The 17250-nt window shown below is 32.7% G+C and overlaps 3 protein-coding genes across 7 annotated transcripts in view; 1 reads left to right on the forward strand and 2 right to left on the reverse strand.

Moving 5' to 3' along the window:
• Positions 1-905: 905 nt before the first annotated feature.
• LOC105340698 (triokinase/FMN cyclase) lies at positions 906-9657 on the reverse strand. The gene is made up of 16 exons (XM_011446874.4): positions 9357-9657; positions 9010-9120; positions 8672-8856; positions 8455-8533; positions 6420-6509; positions 6233-6267; positions 5516-5600; positions 5329-5418; positions 5055-5171; positions 4671-4808; positions 4201-4335; positions 3689-3807; positions 3171-3274; positions 2667-2700; positions 2429-2515; positions 906-2199 (listed from the first exon to the last, which is right to left on the reverse strand). Exons 1-16 carry the CDS (start codon positions 9553-9555, stop codon positions 2041-2043), a joined length of 1767 nt encoding a protein of 588 aa, XP_011445176.3. The 5' UTR covers positions 9556-9657; the 3' UTR covers positions 906-2040.
• A 551-nt stretch (positions 9658-10208) lies between these two features.
• On the forward strand, positions 10209-11962 carry LOC105340706 (uncharacterized). The gene is made up of 6 exons (XM_011446880.4): positions 10209-10338; positions 10442-10562; positions 10723-10824; positions 10921-10992; positions 11485-11535; positions 11730-11962. Exons 2-6 carry the CDS (start codon positions 10482-10484, stop codon positions 11799-11801), a joined length of 378 nt encoding a protein of 125 aa, XP_011445182.3. The 5' UTR covers positions 10209-10338; positions 10442-10481; the 3' UTR covers positions 11802-11962.
• Positions 11957-17250, reverse strand: part of LOC117689271 (zonadhesin) — a 30957-nt gene continuing 25663 nt past the window's right edge. For 4 of the 5 annotated variants that reach the window (XM_066088468.1, XM_066088469.1, XM_066088470.1 and 1 more), the window contains 14 exons: positions 17125-17223; positions 16607-16705; positions 16416-16514; positions 16184-16282; positions 15814-15915; positions 15524-15634; positions 15305-15403; positions 14931-15035; positions 14531-14775; positions 13950-14254; positions 13525-13814; positions 12814-13013; positions 12485-12680; positions 11957-12237 (listed from right to left, as the gene is read on the reverse strand). In XM_066088468.1, the coding sequence (XP_065944540.1) occupies positions 11957-12237; positions 12485-12680; positions 12814-13013; positions 13525-13814; positions 13950-14254; positions 14531-14775; positions 14931-15035; positions 15305-15403; positions 15524-15634; positions 15814-15915; positions 16184-16282; positions 16416-16514; positions 16607-16705; positions 17125-17223 (2330 nt within the window). The remainder of the gene's footprint in view (positions 12238-12484; positions 12681-12813; positions 13014-13524; positions 13815-13949; positions 14255-14530; positions 14776-14930; positions 15036-15304; positions 15404-15523; positions 15635-15813; positions 15916-16183; positions 16283-16415; positions 16515-16606; positions 16706-17124; positions 17224-17250) is intronic. The other variant, XM_066088471.1, reaches the window with a different exon arrangement.

Below are 17250 nucleotides of genomic sequence, written 5' to 3' on the forward strand. Positions count from 1 at the left end.
TAGAAGAAAAACAAGTAAACTTCGGCATCCCGATTTTACGGAGAATACATTAACACAAAGTGCTAACATATAATTAAGGTAGCCTTCAAAACCCCGACCGTACAAAACTAAATAATTGTTGCGAAAACCATGCATAACCGTGTGATGGAATTCACGTGAAACAAATTTTGCTTTTTTAACAGACACGGTGTCCTTGCGCAAGGTGACTCCAAACCATATACATATACATGCATGTAGGACCAGGTGGTTAAAAAGTTTTAAAAAATAGCTAACTACCGAAAACAGGAACCTTGGAGTTTACAATAACAAGCTGTCCTTCTTTTCTGGAAGTAACTGTAGGTCAATAGCTCCCGGTCTATAAAAAAAAATCGAATGGACGACCTGAAAGTTGTAATATCTACAGAATGTTAACTTGTATTATCGGTTAAATGGCAGTGTATTTTCTGAGAAAAAGCAATATAGACACACTGGATATCAAAAATTGCAGTCTGTTTCCCTGATGACTTTTAAAAAAGTGAAAATAGAGTGTCTTAATGCTAAGAAAGTCTCAAAAAATATATAACAATCAGTGAATCTCGCACCAATAGCAAAAAATGTGATGTCACAATTACCCTTGTGAAATTCAAACCAGGTAACTATTAATAGATTATTAATTTTTGGTATTCTTGTGTAAAAAAAATGTAAGGTAACAATTTCTTCGTATTCTAAAAAAAAATATCACTGTAAAACAGGGTCAACATTTCACTGAAAATATTCCTAGTTCTTGGTTTTTAATTATAAGATCAAAACCACAAACTCTCGGATACTCAAACTTTATGCAGCAGTACTTAACTGGTTTTATTTTGTCTCAGAATAGGAATTAACCCCAACAGCTTTTTATTTGATGAACAAACTATTATTCAAACTAATTTTAATTTCTTTTATTTATATTAAATCAACACATGCCCCACAAATATATGACACATATGTAGAATCAAACTAAAGAAATACATGTACTTAGTATCTGCCAAGCATAACAAAAATCAAAGTTAATCTATAATGTAACGTTATATTGTATCATCTTGTAAATCAAAGTCAATTTAATCAACATACACAAAGTTTACTTGTATCACAGTTTTCATTCAGGTAGGTAATTTTACTAGTACATACTGGCAAATTACAAGAATTACGTTGTATAAATATATATGTCTTGCAATGCGTAGCAAAACTCAAAGAAATTGTACATTGATGATCTACAAAAAATCAATGTTAAACCCAAATGCCCTTATTTATAGGTTTAAATGATTTTCTTCATAATTAAATTTTTTAATTATCATTAAAAAAATCATGTAGACATATCACAGTTTTCATCAAAATAGGCACCTTCTATATACATGTAAATAGAAATATTTTGTATATTTGCCTGGCAATGCATAACAAAAATCATTTGATAAGTATACATATATAACGTACATATAATCAACATGTAAATCAATACATGTAAATTAAAGATAATTAAGAAAATCACAATGCCCTAATATCTATGTGACAAACAAAGGACATCATGCAGTCTGTGCCATTTAATACAGTTAAAAAACAATAACATAAAAACTTGTGTCAAAAAATGAGACATATTTTGGATACAATGTAGATGTAATCATATGGTTGAAGATCTTGATTTGAAGAACTTATTATGAAAATAAGATGATACAAGGAAATGCTAATACATGTATATGATCTACAAAGCCCCAATTTTAATATATCTGACATGGGGATTTAAGCCAAAGCTGCATGTTGTCCTTTTGACACTTGTAATACCCTGTACAATGTACATTCTAAAAATATAATTAAGTACCGTGGTACCTTAAAATCAACCTCAATTCATAACTCCATTTCAATCATATCCATTTTTTTTTTAATGAAATAACATAAAAATGATATACCGGGGTATGCAATAAGTCAAGTCCTCAAATATTTTTGGGTGGATATTAAAAATTTTAGCACCTTTGAGGAACCCCTGCATAGGATCCAGGGACTTCTACCCCAGCCTTTGGAGGACCTCTATCCTTGCTTTTGAAGGACCTCTAATACGGCCCTCATCCAATAGGTGACGGACACTGCCCCTGGGTCCGGGCTCTTTAACCTTTCTGCACTCACATAACTGGCGCGACCAGCTTTGGCCTTCATGCTGGCAGTGGCCTGAGCAGCTGATTCTGCTGCCTAAATGACCGTAAAAGAGAGAGTGCATCTTACTTTGTAATATTGAGATACTATTACAGTAAATTACTTCAATAACTGATACATGTACATATAATTTTACTAATCATTCTGTAGCTATCATTATTTTATCCCCATACAATATTACCGCCGGAGTTCAATCAATTTTACTGTGATCTTTATTTAATTTAATTTTCAAAACACTCTAAGGCTGGTGTTCTGTTTAATTTACCTTTACTGATGCTTCTAAAGCTTGCACAGGTGTACAGGATGATATTTTCTCAGACAGTGTTGTACCAGCTGCCACGAGGGAATCAATCTGGAATAGTAAGAGAGGTAATCCTGAAATCTCCAAATTATGTCCCAAAATGACATTCATTTTGTATTATAAAGTTTAGAACCTGGTAATCTTATTGGTAAATTTTCAGATTATATGTTAATCATTGATCCTTCAATGAATAAATAGTTACCATTGTCCTGTCACCTGGCTCAGCTCTTCCATATCTATTAAACAAAATAATATTATATTATGTACAAAATGAAAAAATTAAAAAGATTTCTTGCACTGATTGATAATTTTAAATCTGGTTTAAACATGTTTGAATTGCAAAACTCATTCATATTGTATACAATGACATGCCTACAACAAAATAAGATATGCAAGCAAAACATATGGTATTTATATGCTTGATAATACTGGTACAATTAAATGTCATTTTTAAAAAATGTTTTTGACCTTTCTTTAAATTTAAAGAAGTGAAAAAAAATATGGGACAATTAACAGCTTTTTTTATAAATGGCTTTGCAGTTACAAAAAGATTTAAAAACTGCTTCAAATGGTATAGAAATAAAATCAATTTCTTATTACAATGTTATGGCCATCTACAGATTAAAATGTGTAAATATTGAATAGCATTTTTTCCAGAAAAATATATCTTGTATACATTTGTTTTAATTTATTAATTTTTATTTACCTCATGGCTGTGCTGTTTCCATTCAATAAAGCCTTCACCCAGTCGTTACGAGTCACAGAGGACTGCAGACATTGGGACGCAGAGGTAAGAAACAAACTGTAGAGCTGCATAAAAAGAATTAATAATCACATCTATGTTTTTCATAAAGCTTTGTCCTGCAAACAAACTTCCACAAATCACTTTTTAAAAATAGGACCAGGACTACTAGCCAAACGAAACTTTGCACAACTACCGGTAACGCTTGAATTTGGTAAAGGGCATTCATATCAAAAGAGTAATATACAATATATTTACATTCATGAAGTATGATTCCCTCTATTTCTTATGATAAGAACAAGTGCACTTAACAAAGGCACAGCTAGGAATAAAATATTTGTAAATAGGGGGTCAGGAAGGCAGCGTGATGTACTTTTTCTGCAATGTTGCCACCTTCATATCCCGCAGGAATTATCAAAGAAAACATTTTATTGTTTAAATAAACAATAAAATGTTTTCCATTGGGCTATGACGCAACATACCGCTCCTGATGATCCTCCCATGGAGTCCTCTACGATCCTCGCCAGGGACAGAGCCAGATTGGCCGGGACTCCTACAGGCAGACTAGGGTTGTCTTTTGAACCCAGACTTTGTAAAATTGCTGTGTATAACAAAATACACAACATGTACATATAGCTCATTAAACCATGATGAATTTTCAATCATTTCAGTAAGGTATTGCTCATTAAATGAAATTTTTTGGCATATTTAATTACATGTAAATCCATTCTGTAGATGAATAAAGGTTTTAAACTATATGTAACAACGTTTCTAATTTGATTTTTGATACCATTATAAACATAGCTCAAACCTAAATTGATCCATTGATAGAAAAAAAATTTCAAAAATAATTGCAAACCAACAGAATCAGGGTAAAATTGCATCATATATCTTCAACTTACACGGTAATTCATTCTTTTATTTCAATAACGATCCAGATATATATTCCATAGTTAATTTTTGTACTAAAATTTTTTTAATTGACGTTTCTGACCTTTGGCCCCCCGGGCCAAGGTAGACCCACAGTCCCCGTCCCCACTTTCCTTGTCCAGGGTGTTGAGCTCAGTCTCTGCTGCTATTAGTCTCTCCATGGACAGCTTTATCATCTCATACAACATGGCTGCAGTCTCTGGAAGTAAAATCAAATTTCAATCAAATTAGATATAAAAAGACATTAAAAAATTAATGTAAAGATCCATTTGACTATCTACAAGGCAACTTTGGAAGTGAAGAGGTGAATTTACCCATTTAAAGCAGCTGTTTTAGAATTATTTCCAAGTGTTAATTGTGTTAATTACGAAATTTGAAGCAATGAGTTCTGATTACTGAAATGGGATAAATCACCTCTAGAGGCCATTCCTTAAATAAAAGCCCTACTGTCTTGTATATGTGTTTACAACTCTTTTCTTTCTGAAACCTCTTCACTGTCAAACACTAATTAGTCAATAGTATCTGGGTACTCACCCTTTGGTATTTGGACGGCATCGGTAGATTTGGCCACCACATCCTCTTGGCTGTAGGGCATAACTCCTGGAGTTTCCCGAGTTGATATTCCTACAGGTAACAGGGGCACTGACCAGCCCGGAGCAGTGGTGCCAGCATCTGTGAGGGCAAATCTAAACATTGCATTCATGTATAAAATGAAATTATTTGTAAATGATCCTTTTAATAAACTGCAAAGCAATATGTTTTTCTCATAGATAAATGTCTTTATAGTGATCCAAAACACTGTATTTTATGACATCTCATAAAGTTTTGTTTCTTTGGTAATAGTGCTGCAACATATCTGACAAATACATGTTTGTTAGTGAGAATAGAATTTAAACAATTTATACACCTTGATATTACCTAAGCATCGTTTGATTGTTACATCGAGATGTAGAAGAGTTATAGAGACACCAGCCATCTCCAGTGATGTCATAAAGGATCCACTGTAGGCTCTCTCCACTACCACTCCTCGACTCTCTACAAATATACCAGTTTATATTATATAACATTAAATGATGAATTTGTTAACCTTACAAACGAACTTACTTAAACTAATAAAATGTTGTACACATATATACATTGTATATTTTAAAGCATCGAAAGGTTTCACTTTTTTCATCACATTGTTCCTTACCTAGCTGTTGGATTGCCTCTTTAGCGATGATGCTCATTTCCAAAACAGAGGTTCCACCGAGGTTGTTAATCATGCACACCACTCTGTCACCTTTATATCAACATGTAGTATTTATCAAATTGGTGTACTTATATTTGTTATTCATCATGATTTGAAATTGAGTGAGACTTAAAAATATCATCTTTACCCTTTTTGAGGTCAAGGTGTGTGGAAGTTTGTGGATTGGTCATGTGATCCAACATCATCTTCACCACTTCTTTGGCTGACAAGAGCTTTAATATCAATTTAATTAATTAATTCAATATTAATTCCTTTTTGGTACATTGTATGTAACTTGCAATACCAACAGGGAATACAGTAAACAAATCAACAAATTAATTTTTTACCACATTTGAAAATCAAATATTTTAAATCCAGGGATGTGGAAAAAAATAATGTCGGCATAAGAATATTAAAAATTAATGCTTTTTAGTGCAAAATTAAAACAATTTAATTACATGTACATTGGTTTTTAGGATAACATATATACATGTACTATATTTATCTTATCATCTATAAAAAAAATCCAAAAAAATTAGGAAAGCATTAAATAAAAAGGGTATTTGAAAGTCTACAGAGTGCAATGACTGTGTATGAAAATAGCTAGTTCAATAAACATGAACACGATCTGTACATGTCCAGGTACATAAAGGGATATACCAATACTTGTTCATAACTAGTACCTAATGGTATAGACAAAGAACGTCATGTATGATTGTCAGAATGGTGAATTGAAAGGAGTTTTTTCTATACCATATCACAGTGTGAGCTTAAACATTTTTGTCAAAATTAAATTACTTTGGTCTATGCATAGGTACAACAATTAATTCATTTCATTTACTAGAATTTCTTTGAATAGGTTTACCTTTGTCCTTTTGACACCTGCCTCTCCATGTATACCTGTAAAAGTGTCAATCATGAATGGTCAATAAATGAAACAATCATTTAATTAGAAGAATATACTTTCAGAATTTTTAAAGAAACCTTTTAAAATATACCGGTACTTGTATATTTCATTGTACCCAAGTATATATAAACCAAAAGATACTTACCAAGACCCAGCTCCATTTCATCACTTTTCAGTTCGAATGATGGCCCTGCCCCAGGTAAGCTGCAGGGAGTTAAACTGACACCAATTGTTCCTAAATAAAAGAAATCAACATCTTTAAATTCAATTGAAGTTTATATCATATCATCTTTTTGTTACAACAAGCTAGACATATTGTACTTGGCATATTCTAGTACATATGTAATACAATGTATATGAATATTGTTCAAACTGCTTTCTCATGCAATCATGGATGCACTGATATTGCAAAAGGATGTATTTATTCTTACATTTATCTCTCCCAACAAAAATACATCATTCAAAAAACATTTTAAATTCAGCATACATATACTATACAATTATTGCTGTTTTTGAGGTCAATACGATGATTATTAACCTCAAAAATACAATATTCACCACGCCGAGGATAGCTATGTGTAAATCAATAAAATCATCCTATTGATAAAAAAACCCAGCAATAATTGTTTTATTATATGATTTAGTAAGGAATTGATACAGACATACCAAATTATGTGTTATAAGGCCAGCATTTTTTGAAATTTCGATTTACAAACCCGCCGACCCTATTTTTTAAAAATTTAAAAAAAAATAAAAGGACCTGAACTAGCTATTAATTTTATTTTTTCCTCCGACCCGAAATTTTCTTTCTGGTAAAAATAAAAATAAATGTTGATGCAATCACGTATGTGTAGTCTGAATTATTGTTGTTCATGCATTGATTAAAAAGACCAAGTTCTTTCCGATCAAGTCACAGGCACTAGAAGTCACAAAAAACCACCATAGAGCCTACTCCTGTTTGCTTTCGTCCAACCCTACAATTTACGACCCTATTAAGTTTTGTGATCGGCAACTTAGCCAGAATTTCCTCAAGAAAGAGAAGTTGAAGTCTTTTTCTATCACAATTCCGTAAATTAAAAAAAAAAAAACCTCATTGGCAAGAAAATGATAAGTTACTTTTTAAAAAAAACATTTTTGCAAAATAAATATTAAAATAATCATAATTTAACCGTTCCTCACATAACGGTTGTAAGTGGGTCATAGGGTTGGACTAATAACCCTAAACACACTGAACACAGGAGTCTTATGACTGAAGGAAAGAGAATGACTTTATTTGTCATTAAAGCTAACAAAATAACGAAACATTTCCTTTATTAAAGGTATAATTACATAAATAAATAAAATTTAAAAAGTTAGTTAGTCTTTTTTAAATAAAAAAACTTGTTTGATTTTTCACTGACATTTATGGACATGCTTCTAATCCAATTTATTTTCAGTAACAATATTTTAAATTTTGAATTTGTGAATAGCATTGTTAATTTAATCAAATAAATGATTTCTCAAACTTCTTCCTATTTTTCTGCAAGGAAGATGTGAAAACTCCCTTTAGTTAATTTTTTTGGTCTTATTAAATGTATATGTACAGTATGTACTTGACGTATATATAAAAAAAAAACTTTGTTTTTATACATGCATGTGCAATATATCAACACAAATTTTCAGTGCCCATGGATAAAATATGTTAGGATAAGAACATCACCAACAACCAAAATTACTTATATATTTTTTTAAAAAATGGCAGCTCCTGGACACGTGTTCTTATTATGAAAATAAAAAAAATATTGTTGAAAAATTGTTTTATTTTTATTTTTATTCCCTCCTCCTCACCAAATAATTTGAAAAATATTTCGTAAATCTAAAAATAAAAAAATGCTGGCCTAAAGCAAAGATTTTAGTTTGAGGCCATAACTGAAAACTGAGAAATGAAATGTTTCATTGGACAACATGGATAATGATAATTTGTTCAATCATAGCAGTTTGGAAATTTCCAACAAATTCTTAGTCCAATATAGGAAAAAATCAAATGTTACGTATACATTGACCCTGCAGGTCTTTTGCAGGTGAATATAACGTTTTCTTTTTCTAGATTGTTGGATATCTGCCAGTCAAAGGGCTGGGAATTAATAAGTCATATAATCACTCATTTTGTAAACAATGTACAGGTAAAGCATTTGACCTACCCATATTTTTGGCAGCATTGCTGGCAACTTGATGAATCTCCTCCAGACTCTTCCCTTCTTCTGCCAAAGCACCACAAATCTATTGAGAAAAGTATATTAAAATTTGGATTTGAAACAATAGGAAATAGTGTAGCATTTCAGGTCTTTAATCTCTCATTTTTGTCTGCCTCTATATAGAATCATGTCTGTATCAAATATTAAAACCAAGCCTATGTACCTTGTGAATAAGAACAGTGCCACACAAGCCTCTTCTTCCAGCTGTTTTATCTGATGATGTCAGAGCACAATCTTCTCCTACGACAACCATGTTAACATTGAGTCCATCAGCTTTTGCCCTTTCTGCTGCCAGGCCAAAGTTAAGTCTGTCCCCAGTGTAGTTTTTAACAATGATCAGCGAACCAGCTGTTTAATACAAATGGAATCATTGTACCAGTTAAGTTTTATTGTAACAAGAATGCTATTTCTATAATGGTTGAAATCAAAGTTAAGCACCCACTTGGTACATGTACAGCATATAACATGTTACAATGTGTCATGTAAACTTGGATAACAAACCTGCCCCTGGTTTACTGATGGTCCTCAGAGCAGCCAGTATACTACTTGGGGGAGGGGATGTAAACACTGCACCAGCTACAGCTGCTGACAACATTCCTGATCCTATGTAACCTGTATAATTACATGTAAACAAGATATTATAATGACACATTGTAAATTAAATTAAATGGTCATCAAACGTAAAAATTACAAGTACCACGGTACGACGATAAACTGGATTTAACAGTTTAATGATGGTTGTCATCACTCCATGTAGAATACAGAGTGTATACTTTCTAATAAAAAATATAATTACATGTGATGTGATCTGATGTTACGCAACACGGAACTACTTTCTGTTTACAAACCTGCATGTGCAGGCTCATGTCCAGACCCTCCCCCACACAGCAGAGTCACTTTTCCCTCTTTGATCACATCCTCTATGTCATGGCGGACCACCACCCGATGTCCTTGTAGCACTCGGAGACCCGGGTTCACAATCACCAAGCCCTCCAGCGCCTCGTCTACGCAGCTCTCCACTGAGTTGATTAGTTTCTTGGAAGACATGACTTCTGTGACAATTTACTGAGGAAACGCTGGATGAAAATATACCCTGCCTCACTTGTATGTTTTTATCATGGAAATGTGTACGTTATTTTCTTAAGCGTTTAAACGACACAATCTATATAATCTAAAAGTAAGACTACTACACTGGCACAATCCGGATAGTATGGATAGGTTTTAAAATACACAAAAAGTTATGTCATTTTGAAATTTACCTAGTACAAAATAAAGTACAATCCTTCAATAATGTTCAAAGCAAACCAAATTTTTACAGAAACATAACATCTTCTTTAAAAATAAAAAAGGGGGGGGCAAATCCTAATTTTTATTTTTTTTTGGGGGGGGGGGGGGGGGGCATAGATTAATACATTCAGGTGAAAGCTTGTTTATTTCACGACAATTCTTTATATGCTCCCCAAAAAAGAAGGGGACCAACTCCAACTCCTTCTTCTTCAAATTCTAGTTTTCTGTGATATAATAATCATGTACAGTGTATTTTAATTAAAATATGGACGTGTTTGTTGCGAGAAAGTTATTCTCGTAATTTATTTTCATTTTTCATTTAGGAACCGTAGAGGCTTATAAATCACAAAACAGTATCGGACCACTCTGGGTAATTTTCATAAATATAAGTATATAACTTTTTTGGGGTAAGCGACGGAAGGGGCGAGGTGAGACGATAGATTTTTGGACTCGGTCATGACGTCACAATGAACCATTCATAAAAGCCAATAATAGATGACGTCACAATGAGCATTATTTCATTCCACTTCGAAAACATCGGAGGTAGGACGTTTATTTTTTCCCAAACGCTGTATAATAAGATCAATTTTTTTCTTTCTTTTATACAGAATGTGAATTACAGTTGAATGCTTTTCTTTATTGTCAGGATAAAAAGAGTACGGTTCTGATAGTAACTGCTATTCTTGATGGAGAATTACCCTGCACACACAACGCAACCAAATCGTTGGATAAAAACTGAAACTATGAAAACTATTCACTGCATCGAGGTAAATCATATAATTTTTTTTGTCGTTTTCATCAAAATTTTGATAAATGCAATGGCAGTAAAAGTTATTTAATGAGAAGAACTGAAAAAACGATATGCATTTAGATTATTTTGCCAAACAAAGTATAATTACAACATGTTAAAATTTTAATTTTCACCAGGTTTTAGGTTGGATGTCGCCCGTAAACAAACAGTATCAAACTCAGCTGATGAACACCAATAATAGTTCATCACAGGTGGAGCCAGATCTAAAGGAAGTCCAGGTAAAAATGAGCACAATAACACTGTGCAACACTTACGGGAAATATAAAATTAACTTATGTTCAATAAATAAATTATTTTTCTCCTTATGTTTATAGAAGTATGTTGACAACATAATCAAAGGCGCCATCGAAAAAGTTAAAGAAGAGAAGAGTTCAAAACCTTTCAAAGTAAGTTTATACACATGGATTAAATTCCTTAAACTACTCACACTGTCACTCAGGCTTCGTCTATACAGGGCTGGTAATCAGATTGTGGCTACATGGATTTCGAAGTATTTCATTTTATAAAATCATCTTATTGGATGCTTTTAAATTTTGATATTGTAAGGAAAAAAGTTGCTTCGTAACTAGAAGCTGTCGAGACAAATTTCTTTGTTCAGAATTGTACCTACGGAAAATATGCATGGAATCTGATGATTTTCAACGGAACTCTCGAAAGTCTGAATAATATTTGGACTGATATAATAATTTCATACATGAATTGTAAAAGAAGTGTAAATAATTGAAGCCTGCAAATATTATGCGCAAATTTTCATGTATATATTTTATGAGTTCTAACTCGTTACTTTAGCCTTTAGTTACGTAAACACACATACATGTATCTTGTTCAGTCATCAGATTATCAATTATCAGATTTGTTTGATTTTTTTTTAAATATAGAACAAAGTTGGCCCAACAATGCCTGATGATCTGGAAAATCGGGATAAAGAGGTACATGTACAGTTATTTAACGACCATATTTGGCAATTCTCTTTTTCATATAAAGTTTACAAGAAATATATTCTGTCTTTTAAGTTATGCTATTTCAACACAAAACAATTCTTATTTTAAAAAATTCAATTTTCGAATGATGGCCTATTCAATTTAAAGAGTATATGTATTTATATTCGTTTGTTTCATTGTAGCAAAAAAGAAGATCTTTCAAAGCAAGAATGCTTTCCTTATTCACATGCTGCTTCAGAAAACCAGAGGAATAAGAAAACACGTAATCTTTAAACACTGAAGACACTTATCTTTTCATGTATAGTTTATTAAAGCACAAATTTCTTTAATTTATTTTAAAGTTGTGAATTTTAAACAATAGTTAAACAGTTGTGCAAAAATTGTGTATTTCAATAAAAAAATTTTTTTATCAATGTCCAGGACAATCACATATTATTTCTTCTATAACTACTCGATCTCCCGTGAATGTAAAATCTGCACAGCCCAGAGACGTCTGTCCTTCCGATAGCGAACTACTTTTACCCTGCCCCTTAAATTTGACGTAAGCGCGATGCTTTTTTCCGTCTGTGACGCTGAGAGCGGTGTAACGACAGGCCTTGGTGTGCTTGGATTTGTAGAAACATTCGCCGGCCAACTCAATGGTAGCACTACAGTTTTTGACGTTCTCCGTTATACTGCATGATGTAGCCGCTGTATAAATAAACAAAATACACAGTTATCACTCTATACAATTAATTTAACATAATATTTTTGTAATTAAATTTTACAATATAATTATGAATGCATAAGAAAAAGAAATCATCTAAACATGTTTCCGTTTTTATCTTACAAATAGTAAATATGTGCACAGAAAAGCAGTACACATGTATTTTAAAATTTTCTTACAATAGAAATAGGATGTACCAATTTTCGCCAATAGAAAATGCTTGTAACCTACGTTTACAGTTCTTCACACCGTCGCCAGTAAATCCTATATTACATGAACATTCGGGCACACCATGTGTGACATCACAGCTGGCTTCTGCGTGACATCTCTGCTTTTTACCCTTCACCATCTTAGGCTGTTTCTGTTTCGGCAACTTTCGACATGTTTCAGTTCCAGAACAATCAGGTTTAGCGTATGATGACTCAAGCTGAAAAGGACATCTTGGTTGATTAATGTTTAAACTGACATGGATTTTAATCATACATGTTTTATGCAATATTCGCCAAATTATTGCTATACTATAGAAGTATTTACATTTATTAGCTCATATTAAAGAATACCGGGTAATAATTTGGTCCTCGAGAACAACCACAATCGTTTTGCCTAACACATTTATCTCCACTCAGAACGAATCCATGCTTGCAGCGGCAGCTTTCTGTCTTTGGAAGGCCGCAGGTTTTTTCTGCATTTGGATCCGTGCACATGTTGGGACAGGCGGGTGCTGACCACCAATAAAACTTATTCTTTCCGCATTTAAGACCTTCAAAACAAAAACAACATGTAGCGATAAACTTTTTATTATTTACAGTATTAATGGACCATAATTGAAATACATGAATGGTCTCGGTATCTGCAGTATACAGAGGAATACCTTTTGTACAAAAGAATAATATTTGTTCAACTAAGTTAATTAAATGTGATGTTTCTAGAAAATAACCTCAAATAGCAAGGAAAGCCCCCCCCCCCCAATATAAATTAATAACTTTAAGATTTGAATATACAATTTACATAGAAACCCCCTTTACGTGATGTTGTAAAAAATGTAAAAAATGACCATGAACATATACCGTATTAACTTTTTTAATTGCGAGGAAAAAAAACAAACCTTTTTCAGACAAAGACTTCCTTTTATTGTTACATGGATCTGTTTTATATAATATTGTGAACAACTATATCTCTTATTGTTTGAAATCAGAAGTTTAATCAGTTTATGAGCGAATAGAAAATTACAAAGATATATGAATATATTGCTTGACATACAAAAGACTTACTCTTTTTGCACGATGGTACACGGTATCTCCAATACAATATTTTACCCCTCTTTGCGCATAAATCGGCGAAACCCTCCAGATGCCTGCAGAGAGTTGCCTCAGAGTCTATGGGCGTAGAACAATAATCCTTCCTACAAGCTTCATACGCTCTGTCTGCAAGTTCAGGGAACGCCTCCATACATGTCTTGAAAGGTGAATATCTGTACTTTTTATTCAATAAACCACATTTTCTAAAGGAGTACGAGTTCTGTAGGTTCCAGCATGAACTCGGAGATTCCAGAGATTCACATCTGCAACGAAATCATTTGCAAAATCCTTTAATAGTTTCCCCCAAAACATAATGGAAGTTATCTAACTTTTTTCAATATGAAAGGAAGTATATGTATAGGCGCATGTATTAAATGATAAGAAAATGTATAACTTACGTTTGGTTATTGTTAGATTCAACAACAAGATGACTCTTTCCTACAAACGCCCCAGCCTTCTTTCCGTAGTTGGATACATCTTTACCTTCGCTGGTTTTCAGGTCATCTCTCTTAGCGTTGCAATTACCACATATACCAGTCAAGGAGCTTCCAAAGTCCAGAGGAACGGAGAGAGTCGCCAATCCTCTCCCATTCCAGAACAACCTAATGCTACATTGGTTGAAGAGCACCATCACGCCAAGACCGCTGTAGTGGATTATGATGGAGGTGGATGTATAGGGGAGGTAGACCTGTAGGTCATCAATCTGTAAACGTAGTTTGGACAGACTGTTATTGTTTGGAAGTCGGTATCATTCCGTATCGTGTTATTAGTAAATAGTTACGTGCATATGATATTTATTAATTCATTTTTTATCAAGATACTTACATGTATGTACACGTCAAGGAGAATAAAATAGAAGTAAAATCAGAAGACTGATAATCCTGATAGTATTTCGTTAATGTATACTGACGTGCAAATATTCTGGGTAGTTTTATTTTTCGTTCTACATACATATATTTTTTAATAAACTACCCCATACCATTACTTCCAAATTTCGCCCCAAGTGTATCTTTTTGCCAAAAGCTGTTATTTCCATGAACTCTAACGCTGAGCCTCTTTTAGGCGAGTCTGTCCTCTTGTACTTTATTTCCGCGTTGTACTGACAATCTGACTTCGGGTTGATGTGTCGTGACAAGGTATATTTACAAGTTCCGGCAAATCTCAAAAAGTTACCGTCATACAAGTTGTACCAATTGTGACTTGTGATAGAACAGGTACAGAGTTCTGAAAACAAAATTACCAAGTGTGTTCTGAGAGATAATGTTTAAAGCATATTCTTGCAAGTGTGTATTGTTTTTACTATCGTGATCATAGCTAAATTGAACGGCATACGTCTTGGATACCGAGTCCATCATTCTGACATACATGCATTGACGTACTTTTACAAACGATGCCGTCTCCTTCAAACCCGCCGTCACACTTGCACTTTCCACGGTAACAACTGGCATTGTCACCACATCGAAGCCGTTTCCACCCACAGAGTACTGAAGTTGTATTATACAGAATTTGTTAAAGAAATAATATTTTCTAATTAAAAACTTAAAGTACATATGATAAAGTTCACGGCTGGATACTAGTATTTTTAAAAATTTATTTATTATATTTTATTATTATTAATATTATTTTATTATTTTGGATACTATTATTAATGAGAATACATGATAACTTGTGTCATAGAAATGTTAAAAACTTAATATAACTCTGTACCAGGTGAAGAATTATGTTCGGAATGTCATTCAAAATCATTACATACATTTACAAGTTTCTCCTGATTCGTATGTTCCCATACTGCAAACACATTTATTGTTTTTACATCTGGCATACATATGACATTTCTTTCCACCACATGTATCTGCAATAAAATTATTTCTATGTATTTATCTAAGATTAACGAGGTCAAGGCTTATGATGATTTCATATTTAGCGATAATAATTGGCGATTATGAGTATTGTATTATTATAATTTTATTACCGGTACAGGTAATGCCATCTCCGTAGAATCCACTTATACATTTACATTTCTTTTTTCTACCGTAATTCGTGCATCTTGCATTCTTTCCGCACACCTTTCCGCCACAACTCTCTGACAATTGAAAAACAATACATTAAATAAGACAAGAGTAGAAATCTTACTCAAATGGTTTATTGCAACATTTTTAATATACGAAAGCTGAGATTAATGTTTAAAACAACAAAAATGACGATTACAAATAGCAAGATTTTCATTGTATAAAGTTTAATTTGTAAAAAGATATTTAGTACCCTGACACTTCGTGACGCCGTTTCCGATGTAGCCACTCTTACACTGACATTTGTTATTTCGACATATCGCATTTCGCGCGCATTTGGATACGTCACATTTCACTGAAATAAATTTTAAAAAATGATAATTCCAAATTCATTCAATGGGAAGGCAATACAATATGATAAAACCCCTATAAATATCTCTTCAATTTGTTCAAATCTTACGTAAGTTTGTTTTTGAAATACATATGAATATGTAGTTACCAGTCATTTTTAAGATAATGCGAATTTATCGATAAAACTTGAGATAAGTAAAAAAAATTAACGTTCAGAATACAAGTAAACCAAAATAAAGAATCTTGCTTTACAATCTTAAAGGTGTCCATACCTTCACATCTTTCACCAATCATGACGTATCCTCTATTACATGCGCAGTTATTATTGACACACGATGCAAATCGTGGGCAGTTGAAGGAGTGACATTTTTCTGAAATAAAAATTATGAAAGCTTTATCCATTTTTAAAATAAAATTTACGCCAAAGTTATAAGTTATCTCTGTTCTGTTTTTCTTGTTTAAACAAAGACCTGACTAATAAATACAAAAATATATATCTCTCACTTTCACAACTGCCATCTATTTCAACAAAGCCAATTTTACAGGTACATTTGTTATGACGACATACGGCGTTGGCTTGGCATTCACTGTCCACACATTTCACTGGAAAGACATATTTTTTTAATGTCCTTATTCAATCTATTTATGTTATAACTTAGCAATTTAAAAAAGCACATTTAAAAAGAAAAGTTTACCTTCACAAATGCCATTTACGTCTACAAATCCTTCCATGCATTTGCATTTGTTATCAACACAAGCAGAATGTAAGGGACATTCGCTATCTGTACATTTAACTAAGAGAAAAAAAGTAAAAATTATAAAATATTATATCACTCATTTGAAAACTTTTATGTTCAAGTATAAGCTTCCAAAAAGGGACAACCTTATTTTTGAATATGAGAACAAACTGACCAGGCTGCACAAAACACTATGCCTCATCTGGTTTATTTAAATACTACATAGGTATAAGATTGACCATTCAGTTTTTACTAACACTTACTCTATGAGCGAAGCATTTCACACTACAAAAATGGACAATGACGCCTTTCACAACATGAATGTACGTGTAAATTTATCGAAAATTTAATATATGATCATGATACATGCTCATCTTGATTATTTTATATAGAATTAATCACAAACGTCCAAACACAATAGAAAAACTAACGGCATTTAAGGAATTACTAACTATTGTTAACATTTAACATTTTACCTTCACAAATGCCTTCGTTTTCTATGTACCCATTTGCACAAACACATTTATTTCCCTTACAAAGAGCATTTGATTGGCATTTTCTATCCTCACATTTAACTGAAAAAAAAACCCAAAGAATACTGA

Source organism: Magallana gigas, chromosome 6 (genome assembly GCF_963853765.1).
Source record: "Magallana gigas chromosome 6, xbMagGiga1.1, whole genome shotgun sequence".
NCBI lineage: Eukaryota > Metazoa > Mollusca > Bivalvia > Ostreida > Ostreidae > Magallana > Magallana gigas.